Source organism: Lissotriton helveticus, chromosome 1_1 (assembly GCF_964261635.1).
Source record: "Lissotriton helveticus chromosome 1_1, aLisHel1.1, whole genome shotgun sequence".
NCBI classification, from domain to species: Eukaryota; Metazoa; Chordata; class Amphibia; order Caudata; family Salamandridae; genus Lissotriton; species Lissotriton helveticus.
The window spans coordinates 2006130660-2006151774 of NC_136057.1; the positions used below are offsets into that span (position 1 = coordinate 2006130660).

The 21115-nt window shown below is 42.1% G+C and overlaps 1 protein-coding gene across 2 annotated transcripts in view; it reads right to left on the bottom strand.

The window, feature by feature from the left end:
* Window positions 1-2462: 2462 nt before the first annotated feature.
* Window positions 2463-21115, bottom strand: part of OLFM3 (olfactomedin 3) — a 624029-nt gene continuing 605376 nt past the window's right edge. For both annotated transcript variants that reach the window (XM_078659258.1, XM_078659257.1), the window contains exon 6: window positions 2463-3913. In XM_078659258.1, the coding sequence (XP_078515384.1) occupies window positions 3236-3913 (678 nt within the window). In that variant the 3' untranslated portion in view covers window positions 2463-3235. The remainder of the gene's footprint in view (window positions 3914-21115) is intronic.

The window sequence follows — 21115 nt, forward strand, 5'->3', positions numbered from 1 at the left end:
GGATCTATGACATTTGGCATTGTTATTTCCTTAATTCTGCCTCTGGGGAGACAGAGAAATATGACCTGAGGAATAACAGTTAGGTCAAAAGAGGTGGGAGATGACAGAAATAAAGGACTGCCACAGAAAAAAAAGCAAAAGGATAAAAGATTCAATTGAGAGAATGAGAAATAGAACAATGAAAGGTGGTCAAAGTACGCGAATGGAATTAAGGAGTGCAAGAGATGTTTGGGAAAGGGAAGACAATTTAAACAGGATAGAGATCCAGTAAGATAGGATGGAGCTGTTGGAGAGAGATGGAGTGGATTTTAAAGAGAGGAGGAAGGTAGATGTTAGAGCATATAATATTGCAAGAAAGAATGATTTTGGGGGAAAAACGCAATGTTAATGTAAGAAATGTGATACAACTGAGAAGATCGATATTGGAAAAGTAGGAATTTAATTTGTGCTGAGTGGTCCCAGTGTCACTGCATTAGCTCATTTTGAGCACTGTAGTAATTTTCAGGGAAACGCACAGGTTTGTTTTCACTTTCAGTGCCCCTAGAAAGCTTGGACTCCTTTCTCCTGGTCGCAGTCTACTTACTCTTTTTATCCTCTGCTCAGTTCAGAGAGAGGCAGCATCCAATATGTTGGTCAAATATGTGATGAAGTGCAGCGTTATAACATTGAGGAAATTAGACACATATGAGTTTTAAAGGGTCATTAGGCAGATATGTGTCGACTTGATCAGTAAATGCTTTACTGGATCATGTTCAAACAATGTGCATTACTGCAGCAATATGCAACCTAGACACTCATTGCTGGGGCATTGTTAAAATATGGTAAATGGTTGTTTTAACACAGCTTTAAAAAAAATAGATACATATATGCATTTCTGTCTGAATGTGGAGAATAAGCGAAAATTCCCGTAACTGCAGTAGTGCGGAAGCTAAATTAATATGACTGTGACTGAATCATGTCTGCACTCCCCCCAGATTGTGCATTACACCCATTACAAAGAATCGCACAAATGTCCGTTACTGTGTCAGTTGTGTAAATTGGGAAAATATGTGGAATCCATGGTATTCTTAGGATTTGGAAATAGTTTTTACGATCAGTCCTATGGCCTGCGGTGATACTCTCCCGGGTCGTTACTAGAGGGTCTCTGCAGCCTTGCTTGCACCCTTCTAGAGAGGACCCAGAAGTGGTGTGTTAATATATGCACCACCATCTGGTGGTGGCATACATTTTGTGTCCTCCCTGGGATTGTATACCGGTGGGCTTTGCTGGTGCAGCGCAGGGATGACCACCTGTTGTGTGCCCCCGCAGTGAATAGAGTGAACTCTTTTAACCTGATATTTGTCTGGGTTAATGATTCCTTATCAGAAAGTACAGCTCAGAGACATCGAGCAATGTTAGTCTCTCCTTTCTTTGAGCTGTACTGAATATCCTTCAATGCAGCAAACATCAATGAAGGGTAACCAGAGGCAGCAGTTGCTACACTTTACTTTCTGTTAACTAGCTCCCATACTGCCATAGCTGACCCTGATGTTAGTGATGAAAACTGTGCTGGGAGCAGAAACCAGAAATCAAGGTTTGAATAGAGTTGTTTACGCTCTGTGGTTTCTCCTCCATGCCATCCCCTTAGTTAGCACCTAAATGACAAAATGGAGGCTGTTGAGAGGCTCAGCGTGGAGCAAGATTTCAGTCCTATGATTTCATTAAAGGTTAAACATACAATACAAAGTGTCACTCCTGCTATCATGATATTTTGTCGAAAGCAAAATCCAAGCTCAACACTGTGGGGCATATTAACAAGGGCCTTCTCTCCGTTTTTTTGGCTTCAAAAGCCAAAAAGTGGAGATAATATTGCCCTATCTACAAGGGGATGCTAACATGCATTAGCGCATGTTAGCACCCGTATTCCTGATGCCTCGCTTTGCATCTCTAATGAGATGCAAAGTGGGCATCACTGGGCAGTACTGCTTATAAATTGTCGTTGATGTGCACATCGCCATTTTTACAAGGAGGCACACGCATTTTAGCTGATGTTAGTATTTGGGGGAAAACCGCAGTTTTCGCCAAAAACTGAGGTCTGTTCAAATGCTGACTTAGGTATACTTACCATTGGGGGTGGATTAAGCTGATACAACCACAGGGTCGTATCAGCAAGGTTGTTGCTGTTTTCCATGGAAAACATCGCTATCGCTGGAATAATTATCGCCATTGCGCTATGCGTTGTTAATACATCGCTAGCATGGAGATAATTATCAGCGATAGCCGATGATAAACATTTTCACGCTGAGGGCGGCCAGTGATAATTATCGCTGCTGCTTGATTATATGCCCCTGTGTTTAGATTCAATTTCCATGATCATCCTTCTGAAGGTACACTGCCATCCACTGGTCAAGAGTCATTCATTTATTATATAATAAGTAAGCAACACATAAAAAATAACAATTTAGATGACGCGATTAGCTTAAAAAAGTTACTATGAAGTTTATTTTTTTACACCTTCTCACTGCTTACTGTATTTTTTTCAGAATATCCTGCAAGTAATCGTGACACAGTACTGTCCCACTCATGATCTAACCCCACTTTAAAAGCCAATCCCAAACATGAGTGATATTTAATCTCTGATATATTTTATAAAAAATAGTACTTGGTTTACTTTCACAAAAGTGAAGCGATACAATTGAGCACTGGTGATTACAATGGTAGAAATACATATTATTGATAAACATGTGGGCTAGAGAATTAGAAACATGTTGTACTGCTTCCCTTTATATAATAGTGCTTTTGAAGTATGCAATGTGTAGGATATAGATACATCTTATTGAACTCAACATGTCAAAGTCTTTTTTTTCTTCAGAAAATGAACACATATGAAGCACAAAAGGCTAAATAACTGCAATCTGATTCTTCAAAAAACTGACAAAAGGCTAAAAAAGACATTCATGCATTAGAACTTGGTAAATCAGATTGTAAAATAAGGCAGGTCATATGTCTTTTTTTCGGGCCAGTTATTTTTTCTTGATACGATTGTGGCAGTCCATGGAGGTCAAAGACTAGTGATGTGGTTGTGATCCTAAAATGCTCTGGCTGATAGTTCCATTTCAATTAGGAAAACCTTGTAAAAAATTCTTATTTCTGACAAACAGATCAGAAAAAATTCCGAATGTGCCATAAAACAAAACCACAGGATGCAATCGAGTTTTTTGGGAGCAACTGATTTTCTTGAACTAGAAAAGGCATCTTATGCGTCATCATCAGTCTTAATAATGTGAAAAAGTGTAATATTGAACATGACTTGATGACCATTGTTCCAGGCATAAAGGGCGCGGTCTCTTGCGTTGTAGTCAAGCATGGATATATGGAAATATTGGTTATGAAAGGGAATGTCTGTGTATTCATATGTTGAAGATTTTGTTGAGTACGAGTAATATACCTTGGCTCCCGTTAAATGTGAGTTGGTGACGTATAAAGTGCCACAGATCATGAAGGATTCTCCGGCACTTCTTTTTGGGTAGCCTGTGGTCCAGCTCTTTGTTACTTCCAGGGTGTCTGGCTTCAGCTGACTGATAACGATGTTGCCTGCATTCTGGTTAGTAGCGTAGACGGCCCAGAGGCCAATTTCATCAGCCATTAGATCAATGTCTGAGAACCCACCCCATGTGTAAGGGTACACATTGTGGAACCCAGCGTTCTCAAGACTACGCTGAGCAAGCACGCGCCCCGTTTCAAAGTTGTATTTGCTAATGATGTTGCTTTGATACTTGTTGAAATAAAGAGAGCCATTGTAGACAACGTGATTGGTCCCAGCCCACTTGAAAGGCAAATTGTATGTCCTTGACTCAGCCCCACTGACAAAGTCAGCCATAGATTTGTATTCACGAACAATTTTATTGTTGGTATAGCTGTCCATGTACCATACCTAGGAAACAGAAGGCAACATAATATAGATCAGTAGGGCTCCTTAGAATGCATACATCAGATATGTTAAATGATAAACATAATTTTATAAAGGTAATGAAACACAGCTACAAAATTATTTAAAAAATACTTTGCTGTGAGTAGAAATGACTTTCTCTTGCAATATTCCTCTCTTACTCCTGATCTCCAGCAGGAAAGGAGTAGTGCTATAGTAGTAAATCACACTAAAACTTTGAGATCAGTACCAATGTAGCCTGGTTCAAACAGTAAAATAGAGTATCAGTGTCCCTAGGAATTACAGCCTGACTTCGGATCAGATTTACACCTTTTGGCAATTCATAAAAAACATTTGTGAATTGACGCATTAGTCTGTGTTTCAGCGTTGCTAATCCCATATTAACACTAATGTGCAATTAGGCTTGCTGCCAGCCGCGGCCGGTGGTGGGAATACCTGCGGGCGGTGACGTGGGGAGAGGAAGGGGCAGGGTGGGGGTTACTAATGTATGGATTACGGAGTTTAACAGGTAAGTAAACATATAAATAAATTAAACAAAATTTGTTGCGTGCACTGCATCGCATTTGGTGATGCAGTGCACGCAACGAAATTCGTTTTATTCATATATATATGTTAACTTACCTGTTAAACTCCGTAATCCATACATTACTACACTCCCCCTCCCTAGGTCACTGCCCACAGGTACTCCCACCACCGGCCGCGCCTGCTTGCTGCCATGCCATCACCTTTGTGCAATCATACCTTTTTTAATGCGGATTAAAGTCCCCTTCCTCTTACACCCTGAACATGACAGAAGCAAATACCCAACCATTTTAAGAGTGGGGAGAGGCTAGAGTGTTGTTTGTCAATGCCCCACAAATTGGGCCAAGTTCACAAAGATTTTGCTGTGACTTACACGTGTGCTGGCTATCTCCAAGAGTGACCTAGGAGTAAGCAAGGAGTACTGCTACCTTATTCCAGGAACTCAGGTGCAAGCCACCACTTCTACAATAATGACACCTACCCACAGCAAAACCATTTTGCAGAAGGCCCGTGCTGTTCTTACATATTCTTTGTGCCAACTGCTCTACTCCCTTTCTCAGACAGGCACATCTAGTAGTCAAACAGACTGAAAGAAAAGTGAGCCGCTTTACTGCCACAACTTCTCTCACAGTATTTGGGCACATCAATGTCAACAAATGGGACTCAATGCACCAATATCTATATATATAAAAACGAATGTATGTCTGTCTGTCTGTCTGTCTGTCTGTCTGTCCTTTATGCATTACTACGTCATTCATCAGATCGCCATGAAACTTTGGGAAGTTGTTGAGTACGCTCCCGTAAAGGTTTCTGGCATAATTATTTTTTAAATATCAGCCCCCCAGGGCCCTCATATTCTTTCGAATACTGATGTACGCACAAGACGGAAAAACAAAAAATCATGTATCCACAAGCACTCGAATAAATAAATGGAATTAAAACAGCATTCATCCGATCGCCAGTAAACTGTGGGAAGTTGTTGTGTACACTCCCGCGAAGGTTTCTTGCATACATTTTTTTTAAATATCGGCCCCCAGGGCTCTCATAATCTTTCGACTACTGATGTACACACCAGACCAAAAAACAAAAAATCGTGTATCCACAAACACTCAAATAAATAAATACAATTGAAACAACACTTTGAAATGATTTCCATATTAAAATGAATAAGTTTCAATAAAAATGACACAATGTAAATTGAATGTTATCATAACGAGATTCCTTGAATTTCCTTTCTTCGGAGATCGCAGCAACGCGCGACGGGTAAGCTAGTAATTCTATAAATAGTTTAGATTTACACTAGTAGTACCTCTAACTTACTCCTAATTTCCAAGAGTAATGCAGGGGTACACCTGATATATTACTGACTTACTTCTGGATTTCAGAATTAAGACAGGAAGAATCCAGTAATACACCAGGAGTAATTTGAGAGTATATCACAGCATAATTCTTTGAGTATGGCCCTTATAATTGACGTTATTCCTAAAGGTACATAGTGCAAACTTTCAGTCATAAAGAATCTGAAGTACTACACACATTTTGCTATGAGCAGGTGTGACTTATTCTAGTAATACCTTTAGCTAACTCCTGATTTCCTGGAGTGAAGCAAGTAAACTCCTGCCTTATTATTAGATCATTGGGGTTCAAAAATAAACTGCTAGTCTGCTGATGGTTTCTGGCTCAAACCAATGAAGTAATAATTTTCACTTTAGGAAATTAATTTCCTATCTCAGTGTAAGAAATTGGGTTACTGGTTGAGGGGGTGAAATTCTTCTCAGCAGCAATTCAATTCTTTTCAGGGTGAAGTCACAAGCAAACCCTAAACTAACCTGTGCTCAACCCTCGGTTAGCTTGGCACTGAGTTGTGAGACTTAAGTCAAAGGCAATGTGTAAAGTATTTGTGCAACACTTCAAACAGTAACACAGGGAAAATGCACCAAAAAGGGATCCTACAACAGGTTTAGAAACATAGAGTAATTTTTAATAAATAAAACAAGACCAAAAAAACAAAAATCCAATCAGTGGAACCAGAGATACTCAATGTTATAGATTTCGTCAACAAATAGTGCTAAAAGACGTAAATTGCCAACTGAGGGTATCTGGTAGCACCAGACTGGGACAAAGTCATACGTTTTAGGCTGACCGCGATGGAGCACAGGCCTGTTAGAGGGACCTAGTTAGGCCTTGTTAGAACTGGGGGTCTCTAGTTGGCAGAGGTAGGTACCACTGTCAAATAGGGACCCTTGCTTCTAGTCAGGGTAAGGAGGAACCACTCTTTAGATAACCCCTGCTCACCCCCTTGGTAGCTTGGCGCGAGCAGTCAGGCTTATCAAAGGCAATGTGTGACGTATTTTTACCAACACTCACAGTAACACAGTGAAAACACCACAAACTGACTCCACAACAGTTTAGAAAAATAAAGATATTTAATCTAAACTACACAAGACCAAAACAACAAAAATCCAAAATACACAGTTCATGAATATGGTTTCAAAAGTGTTCTTAAGGTTGCAGTAAAATAATCCACAGTTGCGTCACGTCTTAGACAACAGTACCTTTAGATGCAACAAAAGTTCCAAGTGAAAGCTGTAGCATTGAAAAGCAAGCGATGCGTCACTCCTGAGACCCTGGGGAGGCGATGCGACAACCCCGCGGGGCGCAGCGGGTGTGTTGCGGTGACTCCGGCCTGTATGGGGAGGGATGCGATACCTTGTGTGGATTCCGGTACACAAGTTTTGGTGGAAGCGGCTTGCAAAAGGTACGATGCGACGATCTTCGGGGCGGCGACGATCTCTGGTGAGGCGACGATGCGCGGCTCAGCAGCTCTCGCAGCGATGTGATGCGGTCTGCAAGCAAGTGGTGTGACAATCTCACCCAGTGACAACAGGCTCTGCAACGATACTCGAAGCAATGGTAATCTTCCCGCACCGGACTGGTGCGTCCTGCAAACGAAGGATGCGACGACTCTGATAGCGGCAACAGGCGCTGTGACGATCTCTGCCTTAGTAGGGGCGGGAATTTCCTCGCACTGACGGGGATGCGCTCCGCAAGCGAGAGATGCATTAAAACTTGCAGAAAGTCTTTAAAATCTTGGTTTCCAGCTTCCCAACACAGGTACAACTTCCAGAGGCACCACAACTGGCCCAAGCACTCTAGGAAGGACAGAACTCTCTCAGCAGAGTTAAGGGAAGCTGGGGGTGAAGTCCTTTTGTTCTTGGGACTTCTTAACAGGAAGTCAGCTCTTCTCAGGCCCTTGGAGATTCCTTCAAGCAAGGGGACACAGCACAAAGCAAAGTCCTTCCCCTCTTCTTGCCAGCAAAGCAACAGCAGGTCAGTCCAGCAGAGCAACAGCAGGACAGTCTTCCTTCTTCAGTTTAAGCTTTCTCCTTGGCAGAGGTTCCTTCTTGATTCCAGGATGATCTAATTTTCTGTAGTCAGGAATCCTGTATGTGTACCCCTAAAAGTCTTTGTTCCCTTTGTGCAGGAGAGCTCTAAGCCCGGTCTGAACCAGTTCTGGGTGTTCCATGAGCACTTTGTTTTCCTGTCCTCTCCTTTCCTTTCAGAGAGAGGGGTAGGGTCGTCAGCCGCCCAGCAGGAGGTGGAGCCAGCATTGTGGAAGGCAGGCACAACCCTATTCAGGCCCAGGTGCTACCCCCTCCCACCACTCTAGATGCATATGGAGCTATTCAGCCCAGGGATGACCCACTCAGCCTCTGGAAGCCACCCAGACCCTGTCACTCACAAACCAGACAGTCAATTCACAAACAGGCCAAGCCACACAGAAAGGTCAGACAAGAGAACAGCAACTTTCTAAAAGTGATGTTCTCAAACACAGGATTTAAAAACAACCTTTCCTAAAAGATGTGTTATTATATTCTGAGTTCAGGGGTACCAGACTTTTATGTCCTACCTTGCTCCTATGGGAAGATATGGCCACTGTAGCCAGCATTCCCCATGACAGCCTATGGGCAAGGTAGCCTTGCAATAGTGAAAAATGAAAATGGCTGTCATTCACTACCGGAGCATGTCACCTGCACTAGTGTACATGATCTACCTTTCATATACACTGCACCCTGCCCAAGGGGGTACCTTGGGCCTTCCATAGGGGTGACCAATGTGTACAGAAAAGTAAGGGTTAGGCCTGGTTAGTGGGGACATTGACCAGAAGCACATGGCAGTTCACAGACTGCACACAGGCACTGCGGTGGCAGGCCAGAGACACCATTTTAGGGCTACTCATGTGGGTGGCACAATCAGTGCTGCAGGCCCACTAGTAGCATTTGAATCACCTAGCCCTGGCACACCCAGTGCACTTTACTAGGGACTTCTTGGTGATACAAATATGCTAATCATGGATAATCAATTACAATAACAATTTACACAGGGAGCACTTGCACTTTGGCACTGATAAGTAGTGGCAAAGTGCCCAAAGCATCTAAACCAGCAAAAACGAAATCCAGCACAGCATCACAAATAAGGGAGGTAGAGGCAAAAAGACAGGGGAAACTGCGCCAAAGATGCCAGGTCTAACAGGCCTGCTGTACAGAGTACCTTAAATCCCTGTTTGCAGAGTGTTGTAAGGATCTTAGTTGAAGATGCGTTGCACATTCAAAGAGATGAGGAAGGGGTTGCCGTTCGAGGTCCTGATGTGTTGTTGTCAAAGATCCCATCAACGAGGTGTTGGCTGTGAAGACTGGAGTCGAGGATGCATCGACCAGTCTGGATGACACATTTTTTCTAAGGAGTTATGAGGCTGCGATGCGGAATCTGCTGTCAAGGCTGTCATCAAAGAGGGATGCAAGGGCCTGCACCAAGATGCATTGCGCAGTAGTGATTCTGATGTGGCAATGGGCTGCAATGCAATGCAGGTCTCTGCACCAGTCAAGATCCACTCAGCAATGGCGCTGCATCTGTTGTGATCGGGATTGCACAATGCAGCAGAGGATATTCATTGGTTCTGCTGGCTCTGGGGTGGCATCACTTGGCAGTCTAGACTCACAGATGGCAGAGTCAAAGATCTTGGTCAAGGTTGTTCAAACCTTCTGTCCCTAAGGCTTAAGTCAGGAGGCCAGCCTACTAGCCCTAGCATCGCTTTGGGGTCCATGTTCAAGGGATGCAGGTTCAGTACCTTTCACCCAAGCAAGAGGACAGCAGGCAGCAAGTCAGAAAAGCAAGGTAGCAGTCCAGCAGGGCAGCAGTCCAGCAAAGTGGAAGCCCTTCAGCAGCACAGCAGTCCTTCCTTTTGGCAGAGTATCAACACGTCCAGAAGAGTACTGAAGTATTGGTGTCTGAGGTGCAGTAGTTATTCTCAGTTCTGCCTTTTAAGTGGGGAGACGCTTCTAGATGTTTCCCTTTGAAGTCCCCAGGCATTCTGCCCTCCCTGTCCCTGCTCCAGACAAACTACAGGGGGTATGTGTCTCTCTGTGTGGAGGCAGGGTACCACCTATTCACATGTAAGTGGGGCTGTGCCTAGCTCCTCCCTCCCATCTTGCCAGTGAGGTCCACCCTGGAAGACCTAATCCCCCTGTTGTGACTGACTGTCTAGTAGGAATACATAAGGCCCAACTGGAAATGACACCCAGCCATTTGACCTAGGTACAGGCTACAGGCACTAAATGAGCTAAGGCAGGAAAATGCCAACTTTCTAAAACTTGATGCGTAATATGTGGCACACTGTATTTCTCTGTGTTTTGCTTCTTGTTTAACAAGTTAATATAATATGATTTACGTTTTTCGGGTGCCAGTGGTTAGCTCCCTCTGACCTTGGGGAGTTTGAAACTTAAGATAGCAAAGATGCAATGTCAACTGAATGACACTGTGCCCAGTTGGCACTCCTTTGGAGACGTGGCCTCACAGTAGTTCACCAATTTTTAATTCCACTTGTGAGAATAATAATGATACAGGAAACTCGTTTTTGTCCTCGTTTTGATTCAAATGTTCATCTTTAATTATATCAATTCCATTGTTGCTTCACAATGTTAATGATTTGGTCATATTTTTCTTTCTCTGCACAAATTATATCTCCTTTATGTGCATTGGTCTAATCCCAAAGAATACATCCCATCCCTATGCATTTCGGGACGACGCCCTTCATCAGGGAATTTACACTGAATCTGAAAAAATGAAAAAAAAAAGAGGACACTATGTTGTAACCAGGTCTGTCTACTCTTCCACAACACAGTACAAAACTGGGAAGTCACAATCTTGCGTATTGGTAGTGATTTTACATTTGACATTGCATCTTTGCTATTTTAACTTTCTAAAACTGCCATTTTCATAATTGTAATTTCATATCTGACTTAACTAAGTTAGGATTTTTCATTACAATTTCAAAGACAACAAACATGAAGTGGTTACCTACCCCATTTGGAAATTCAAGCTTATCAAATGTAATAAGGTAACTCCAATGTTATTCTGTGGAAGAGCTAGTCTTTGCAGTAGTAAAAAAGAATTGAAGAGTTTTTTGCTGTCAAGACATATAAAACTTAAAAGCACATGTCCTACCTTCTAAATACACTGCACCCTGCCCGCTGGTGTGTCAGGGCCTACCTTAGGGGTGACTTATATGTGTAAAAAGCAAAGGTTTGGGCCTGGCAAAAGGTGTAGTTTTCCAGTTTGACATGGCCATTTAAAACTGCGCAAACAGGCTGCAATGGCAGGCCTGAGACATGTTTAAAGTCTACTTAAGTGGGTGGCACAATCAGTGCTGCAGGCCACTGGTAGCATTTAATTTACAGGCCCTGGGCACATTTGTGCCACTTTACTAGGGAATTAAAAGCAAAATAAATATGCCAATTGTGCATAAGCCTTTAATACCATGTTTTAAGGAGTGAGCACATGCACTTTAGCACTGGTTAGCAACGGTATGGTGTGCTGAGTTCTAAGGCCAGGAAAAAGGAAATCACCAAAAATGGAGCAGGAGGGCAACATTTTTGCGGGGAACCCCACCCTAAGGATGACAGGTGTAGCACTCAACTACTATGATATCGATAAAAATAACATGTTTATAGTGCAAAGTACAATGCTAAAAGATTAACATTGTTCATTGAATAGTCAGTTATTGGCTAAACGAAGACAAAATCCCTCTAAGAAGAGACACATTGGACCTCTATTCTTAACCTATGGTGGATATGGTAATCTTTCAACTGAAAGCTCCAACTAACATAACCTGGAAGGGAGCCTCTGCTTATCGTCTTCCGGAAGGGAAAATATTTCAGTACCAAGGTGATCGAACATCTTGAACCCCATATTTTAGGGGCAGATAACTTTCTGCTGCTAGTAGACTTCAACTATCACATAGACAACCAAATGAATACTGACACTATGCAGCTATTAGCAGATATGGAGTCTCTCGGTCTCCATCAATGGGTATCCAGCCCTACCCATAGAGGAGGGCACACATTAGATCTAATCTTCACTGATGCAATGAACTTAGCAGGAGACACTCCCACTGAGCAGATATGGACTGACCACTTCCCTATTAACTTTTACTTGGATATCAAGTCCCATAACGATATTCGCAGCCATGGAACCAAGCTCATAAGACATTGGAGGAAGGTGGTACCTTCTGCCCTTCTCCCAGTCTTTATTCCTCCCTCCATCACTGGCCACAAAGATAATATTCTGATCCTGACTGACTTTAAAGCCTCACTCATAAATGCATTAGACTACCTAAAAAGTTACAGCAGGCCCACAGAATTTGACAAACTACAGACCTATCTCCCTTCTTTCTTTTGTCTCCAAAATTATAGAGTCCTCAGTAAATGCCCAACTAGTATCATACCTGGAATCTAACCATCTACTGGACCCCTCGCAATGAGGCTTTCGTGCCTTATATAGCACAAAGGCTGCACTAGTGGAAGTCATAGACACTATTAAACTGGCGTTATACCAGGGATCTTCAGCCATGTTGGTACTTCTAGACCTTTCAGCCACATTCAATACAATCTCCCATCAGATCTTAGCACAAAGACTTTGGGAATTTGGTATCAGAGGTAAAGCCCTCGAATGGCTGAATAACTTCTTGTCAGACCATACTAACTTGGTCCAGTTGGGCAAGCACACATTGGTACCCTCAATTCTAGATAAAGGGGTACCACAGGGCTCAATCTTGATCCCCACTCTATTTATTGTATATATGGCCCCCCTGGCACGACTCGTAAGATCATATGGCTTTGAAACCATTTCCTACGCCGATGACACACAACTGATCATCACTATTGACCATGACCATCTTTTGACCAAAGCGAGATTGAAAACATGCCTACTGACAATAGTCACATGGATGTCCAACAACTGTCTTCAACTGAACATGACCAAAACGGAGATCCTTCTGTTCATTAAAGCAAATGCAGCCTAGTTAGCCAACTGGTGGCCATCGGAGCTGGCCCCTTCACCTATTTCCAACAAAGGGAACCTAGAAATATTGATGGACGACAAGCTCACTATGAGTGAGCATGTCAAAACAGTCACTGGAACCTGTTTTGGCCTCATGCAAACCCTTAAAAAGGTCTTTCAATTGACTCTTCTCCATTCCAGGAAGTCTCTGGTACAAGCACTGATAATGAGCTGCCTGGACAACGGCAATGCCCTTCTGGTGGGTAGCAATGAAGGCCTCTTGTCAGATTTCAAGGTGGTGTAGAACTTGACTGCTTCTCTGATCCTTACCATTCCTCACGCTCCTCATTGGAGCCCTTTCTCCTCTCCTTTCACTGGCTCCCAATTAAAAAGCGTGCCCTCTTCACACTTCTCTGCCTGGAGTGTAAGAGCCTGCCTGGGAAGAATCCACTCTACCGTAGGCAGAAATTGTGGCCTAATATCCCGGCACATCAGCTTAGATTGAGTGATCTATTGAGTTCTATGCTCCAAACATATTAGAATGACTACGTTCGGAAGCTGCTCCTTTTTGTCATTGGAATCAGCTACCTTTATCCATTCGAGCACGCTCTGACTTCACCACATTAAAAAACTCTTGAAAACATCGCTTTTCACTCAGTAAGCTCTCACTTACAGTCTGCTCCCACACTGCAAAGGCACCTAGAGATCCCTTCGGGGATGATTTGTGTGCTTAACAAGTGGAATAAATAAATAAATCTATATATATATATAAACGAATGTATGTCTGTCTGTCTGTCTCTCTGTCTGTCTGTTTGTCCTTTATGCATTACTACACCATTCATCTGATCGCCATGAAACTTTGGGAAGTTGTTGAGTACACTCCCGCGAAGGTTTCTGGCATAATTTTCTTTTAAATATCGGCCCCCAGGGCCCTCATAATCTTTCGAATACTGATGTACGCACAAGACGGAAAAACAAAAAATCATGTATCCACAAGCACTCGAATAAATAAATGGAATTAAAACAGCATTCATCCGATCGCCAGGAAACTTTGGGAAGTTGTTGAATACACTCCCGCGAGGGTTTCTGGCATACATTTTTTGTAAATATCGGCCCCCAGGGCCCTCATAATCTTTAGAATACTGATGTACGCACCAGATGGAAAAACAACAAATCGTGCACCCACAAGCACTCGAATAAATAAATAAAATTAAAACACCATTCATCCGATCGATATGAAACTTTTGGAAGTTGTTGAGTACACTCCCGCGAAGGTTTCTGGCATAATATAGTTTTTAAATATCGGCATCCCAGGGCCCTCATAATCTTTCGAATACTGATGTACGCGCAAGACAGAAAAACAAAAAATTGTGTATCCACAAGCGCTCGAATAAATAAATAGAATTAAAACAGCATTCATCCGATCGCCAGGAAACTTTGCAAAGTTGTTGAGTACACTCCCGCGAAGGTTTCTGGCATAATTCTTTTTTAAATATCGGCCCCCCATGGCCCTCATAATCTTTCGAATACTGATGTACGCACCAGATGGAAAAACAAAAAATCGTGTATCGACAAGGACTCGAATAAATAAATAGAATTAAAACAACACTTTGAAATGTTTTCCATATTAAAATGAATAAGTTTCAATAAAAATGAGACAATGTAAATTGAATGTTATCATAATGAGTTTCCTTTAATTTCCTTTGTTCGGAGATCGCAGCAACGCGCGACGGGTAAGCTAGTTAATACATAAATAAATTAGTTATTGTTGGGAGAGCATGTGTTACCATAGAAAAATATTTGCTTTGTTTAAAAATGTTAAAACATAGCTTTTGCGTAAAGCTGCCTGTTTGGTGCTGTAACGATTTCCCTTGAGCATCGTGACTTGGTTGACATGGGGAACATTGGTGCTTAAGATAGGGCCATAGCTGGTGGTTCCTTGAATCTAAAAATATCTGCGCCACTCAGTTTTGCCCTTTTACTTAGGAATGTTGTTAGGGTATGTATATTGCGAAGGACAACCTACTGTGGTGCAGATTTACAAAGGTTTTTGTATGATGTTTTCTCCTAGTACTCTTGGCTTACCACTGGAGCAATATAACTTAGTGCCCATCCTTTTCACATGTAACGTATATACTCAACATATCCTTACCTGTATCAAATGTGTGTATTTTATTAATATTTGTAGTAAGTGGTTGTATAGTTCTTTTAGTGAGAGCTACTTGTATATATTGCTGAATTATAAATGTAATTTTTAAATTGCATTTGATATAACAACTTATGTAACCAGGCCTTAGTGCACGCATCACGTTTATAATACGTTTTGAAAAAGCCTCGTTTTCCCTTACTTTGCAGGTGTCTTATCTATGTTCTCGTTAGCTTAGAATAGGGTCATTGTTAGGGTCATTGTTCTTTGAATTAGACAAGCTGACTACTGGTTCTTTTATTAAATATTGGCCCAAGGTATGAAGACTGAGGCGGTGAGAGACACTAATCTGTTGAGGTGAATGAAACTGATTTTACTTCCAAGGTCGCCTGCACGATTGATGATGAGTTGAAGCCTTGTGGAAACTTCCTTAATGCTTTAATTGTGGTTTCTTTAAAATAGTAGATCAGACCCTATTTTGACTTTTGCTGAGAGAAGACTTCTTCTCACTGCGCTTATTTGCCGCTCCCAGAGCATTAAGGTTCATGCTTGAATACACTGACTGGATCTTTATATATTAAGCACATAGCACCCTGTTGTATTTGTGTATAGTGCATGATGGTTGTTGTAGGCTGGGACATTTATGATGTATTAGATTCTCCACGACTCTGATGGGCTTTCATTACGTACTCAAGTAGAATGGCAGTACAATTTGAAGCTGGTGCGTGACGATGCACCAGACAGTTTTAACCTACTATAAGTGACACTTTCAGATTTGTGATAGAAAATCAGACTTTACCATTAAAGAAGGTTTTTAATTGCAAATCTTTACAAACCAATATCAACTTGTCTACTTACTCCCAAAAGGAAATTAGAGCTTATTAAATGTAATAAAGTAACTCCAATGTACTCATGTGGGAGAGGTAGGCCCTGCAGTAGTAAAAGAAGCCTTAACAGGTTTTTCACTACCAGGACATGTAAAACGTATGAGTTCTTGTCGTACTCTTTTAAATACACTGGGCCCTAGCCTCTGAGCTGATCAGAGCCTACCCTATGGGAAACTTAAATGCATTGAAAAGGAAGGCTTAGGCCTGGCAAAAGGTTTATTTTGCAAGGTCAAAATGGCAGTCTGAAAACTGCACACACAGGCTGCAATAGTAGACCTAAGACAGGATTAAAGGGCTACTTAAGTAGGTGGCACAATAACTCCTTCCATGCTCATGACAAGATCAGCTCATCATGCAGTACACTGCTTGTATGCTTATGACGAGCTGAGCTCGTCATGAACAATGGGATTTAAGAGAGACCAGCACCCAGCGAAAATTGTTGTAGCATTCAAGGTGTTAATTACTGCAGGCCTAGTAGTAGCATTTAATTTACAGGTCCTGGGCACATGTAGTACTACTTTACTAGGAACTTAAAATAAAATTAAATAAGGCAAATGGGTGTAACTCAAATCTGCCATGACTAGAGGTTAGATAACAAGCACTTTAGCACTAGTAATCAGTGGTGAAGTTCAAAAAGTCCTAAGGCCAACTAAAGTGAATTCAGAAAAAAACAGAGGGCAAAGGCAAAACATCTTAAAACACAGGACAGAGAGACCCTAAAAACCATGTAAGGGGTCTGCTTAGAATGTTTGAGACAGGTATGAAGTGTGAGTAATTAGTCAGTCAATCAATCAATCAATCAATATTTAGCTTTATTCGACCATAATATTCACAGTCATAAAAGCAGATAAAACAATCAGTAAAATTTAAGTTAAAAAGGATTGTTACAATACATAAATTAAGAGGAATAAAATACAAGGCTCACGTTTAAAAGTTACATCAAATAGTATCCAACAGCATTTCATCTCACTATTCCACCTAGAAAGGGGCCTCCAAGGCCTCAAATAACATACTTTTCCTATGCCACAGGACCTTTTTCAAGAACTTGGAGACCCTCCAAGCCACATGCTCATTCTCTAGTAATTGTAGGCGAACAAGAGCTGGGCGGCATTGCCTAAGGCCTTGCTGTCTTAGTAGAGGTAGTAACCATACTTTCCTTAATACATAGAACAGCTTACAAAAAAGGAATAAGTGAATAGTGGACTGCTCTGAGTGGTAGAGGTCTTGACCAGTCATTCATCTTGGGTGTAGTCACTAGTCTGTGTACAGTGCCTAGTCTAAATCTGGTCAAAAGCATTCTATCATATCACTAGGGACAAAGCTTAAATAAGGTTCCATAGCCAGAGAAGTGAGTATTAGCTGATGTTGCATAACTGTCAGTTTAACGGCTTCATCGGCTACTCTTAATAATCCCAACATAGCAAGGCCCTCTTTCTTCAAAGTTTTTCTTGAGATTCCAGCCATAGAGCTAGGGTTTGTATAATAATCTGGGTGGCCAAGATCTATCATAAACCTGTGAACGAACCTGAGCCAGGGGATCTCATGCGCCCCATCCAACCCAATACAATCGCGCAGGATATCTCGATTTAAATGGGTCTGTTCGCTAACCCATATCCTGTGCCAAAGGAGGATAGGCTCCAGTTTAATGAGGTCCGTTAAGTACGGTAGGCCCAGGTCCTCATGACACACATATGAGGACGTGCCAGGAGGAACTGAAAGAATATACCTGAGGAAGGCGTTTTCCACGCTCTGTAGAGGGAAAGAATTAGCTAAACCCCAGACCCCGGTCCCATAAATCACCACGGATATACACTGCGCCTTATATATTTGCAGGAATTCGCCCGGTAGCTTCCTGCCCAACTTCTTTGCAAAGATGGCAAGGGCACTAGTGGATCTACTAAAGTCAAGTTTTTTCGACTCCATTGCACGGGTACAAGTATCGTTCTGATTGAAAAGGACACCAAGGTACGAGAAAGTTCTTGTTGATGCTAACTTCCTACCATCCAGACAAATGTCCCTGCCCTTATTCCTGCGTGTCCCTATACCACAACTCAATATAAAAGTCTTTGAGAAATCGATACATGAACCCAAATCAAGCATAAAAGCGTTAAAACTTTCCAGGACCCTTTGCAAGCCATTTTGCGTACGCGCCATTAGGACCGCGTCATCAGCATAAAGCAAGGCCGGATTCGGTCGCCCGCCCGCTTGAGGGATATCTTGTCCACTCTTTAGGAGTGCCTTGGCCAGCCTATTAGTGTATAGATTAAAAAGGAAGGGGGCCAGGACACACTCTTGCCTAACCTCTATACTTATAGGGAATATTTGTGTGCACTGACCCTCCAACCCATATCTGACCCTGGGCGACGCTCCCTCATAGAGTCGCTGCAGGAAGGTGATAATATAGGGGTCCACCCCTAAGTCTACAAAGATCTCCCAAAGCCTGACATGGATTACGGAATCGAACGCTGCTGGCAGATCCACAAAAACTAAATAGAGCCTCCCTTTTTTAGTTCTTGTGTATTTCCCTACGAAGATAGCCAGGTTTAAACTCTGTTCAGTTGTACCCAGCCCCTCCCGGAAACCATACTGAAAGTCTGACAGCACCTGATTTTCAGCTGTCCGTTCCTGTAAACGCTGTAGAACAACTCATCCTGCCACCTTCACCATAGAATCAAGGAGGGAAATTGGTCTGCAGCAGCCAGGATCTTGACGATTTCCCTTCTTGAATATCGCGACAATGATGGACTCTGTCCAAGTCTTTAAGAAGGTATTGGAATCGCTAGCGTTAACCAATTGAGTCAGGAGTTGGCCCCATAGCGCAACATTTGACTTGAATGTGACCCCATCAGGCCGAGGGCCTTACCCCCTGGTTACAAGCAAGAGCTCAGTGCTGCATCCCAGTCCATAGTTTTTTTTAGCCCAGATGCCTCCTCAGACACATATGAGTCCCTTTTCAAAACTTTTTGTTTTGAAGCCCTGAGTGCAATAGGTGTTCTGGCTGGTTCCTATGTGAGGTGGCATGGCATAGTGGGCAAACCAACGATGGACTGGAATGCGTCCCAGTGGCTGAGATTAAATAAAGCATTCCATTGAGAACTTTTTTGTGTAGCTCATTTCAGCAAATAATTTGCCATCCATTAGGAACGCAGTTACATCCCACCCTTTGCACTTTTAAAAGGCCTGTTCCTGTCATCACCTTTACACAGCCTGTGTGAAACATGGAGATGAAGTGACTTATAAAATGAAGTGATGCGTGAATTTCACGATATTAAAGTAGAACTTGTGCTAAATATGATGCTCGTAAATTAATCATGAGCATGTCCAATGTTTTGGACTAAACCATTGACCTTGACACATTATCACTGCTGAAGAAGGTACTTAATCCATGTAATACATAAACCTTTTACTGCTCCAAACTTTAAGGTTTTTCTAAACACCTATCTGATTCGTAAATCGTTTAAAGATGTATGTTTCAGGTGAAAATCTGGGTCTGATCTAAAATTTGGAAGTTCTGAAATATTCTACCCTTGACCCTTACAATTCCATTAGCAGATGCTTAAGCCTCATATAGACACATTTCATTGCTCCCATCACACATATTTTAAGAAGAATCTTTAGTCTTCAGACATGGTAGTGCGTCATCTTTGCAAGTCTTGAGCAACATTTCGAGTTTACTATTGTTCTAGAAATTTGAAATGATGAGAGGTACATTGAGGGCAAAGGAGTTTCACAGACCAATAATGTCTGGTAAGGAACTGTGTGCTCTAAGATTCTGGTGTTTTTTATTATGTTTGTACCTTTTTAATTTAGAAAATTCCAACACTCAATGGGTGGAATGTTCAAATAGTATTGTAGCACTTCTGCCTCGGGCACTGCTGTTCGTTTCCATTGTTATTCGCCCTTGCCTGAGCTCAGGCCATTACTCAATTTCACATCCTTTTCCAAATAGTATAGCTCTTGGTAGTGGGCTATAATACTAGATTATAGACTGCACTAATTCATTTTCTTGATATTATTGTAACACGTTCATGATGTAATACCAACAATTTCAGTGAAGTAAAGATTATTCTTTCCTGTGACTATCATATCATTCACATACAGGGGTGTGATGGGATGTTGCCTGTTAGCAGCAGAAGTAAGGCCTCTCTAACCTGATTGTACTCTTTCTTTTAGGACTCACTGACATTTAATGTGTGACACAAGTGCAACATGCAGCTGTCAGAAACTTTCACACTAACTTCTACAAAATAATGAATCTCCGTTAAATGTAATTGAAAAAGTGATTGGGACTCGGAGCTTGGCCAAATCAGTTCACTGAGCACTAAAATATTTTTTCTTTATCAGTCAAGTTGTGCTTATGATAGCAGGGCATAGTAATTTTAGAATGATCCGGCCATTAGCACACTTGACTGACAGTGATTTGGAAATCAAATGCACATGAAATATTCAGAAAGGTTTGGATTTTTTTGATTTTATAAGTCTTTATTAGGAATGTACATAACAGACGGTTGGCAGATAACCATGAGCTGAGAGTATTCTATACATAATGTGTGCACATAAAGATGCCTGTTTGTAGGTATAGATGATATTACATAGATAACATAGACCTGAACAATGAGTTATTGCCTCTGATGCACAACTGTAAGAAACAGAGTGGCAAGAATAGAAAGAAAATAGGAAAAATAGTGGGAGAGAAGACGAAAAGAAAAAAGGCCAGAGAGGTGATTACCCAGCGGTAGTTTGGAGACAGGGAACGGCGCCTGTCAAGATGCATGCAATGGTGCTGGTGATATAGCGCAGTAAGATGAGATACATACAGATAGGGACATGCGTGGTGATTTGTAAATGAGTTGGACAGGACAGTGTATACAAGTCTTCTCATGTGGGGTTGATTACCTCTAGGTAGCAGTCAGGTGGGCAACTAGACCCAAATTTCAGGTGGGGCTGAAAAATATTTGGGGGGGGAGGGCTAATTCTCCCAACCATAGACAGAGTGGCTGTAAGAAGGGGTGAACACACAACAAACGCTTCATTTACAAATAAATGGTCTTTTAAAGACCTGTTAAGTACTCGGGTGCGGCTGCAATTAGATGCTCGCCAGCCAACGACGCTGTCTCCGCCCGGGCTGACACACACGACGAGGGGGGCTGAAGCCCCGTGAGCCTAATGGGTGTTGCGTGCCTGGTAGCAGTCAACTTTGGCTCATAGGGCCTTGTGGGCCGAGATCCAGGGGTAATGTGTGGAGATAATAGAATGTGCGCCTCTAATATATCTCAACTATTCCCACCATGTGTT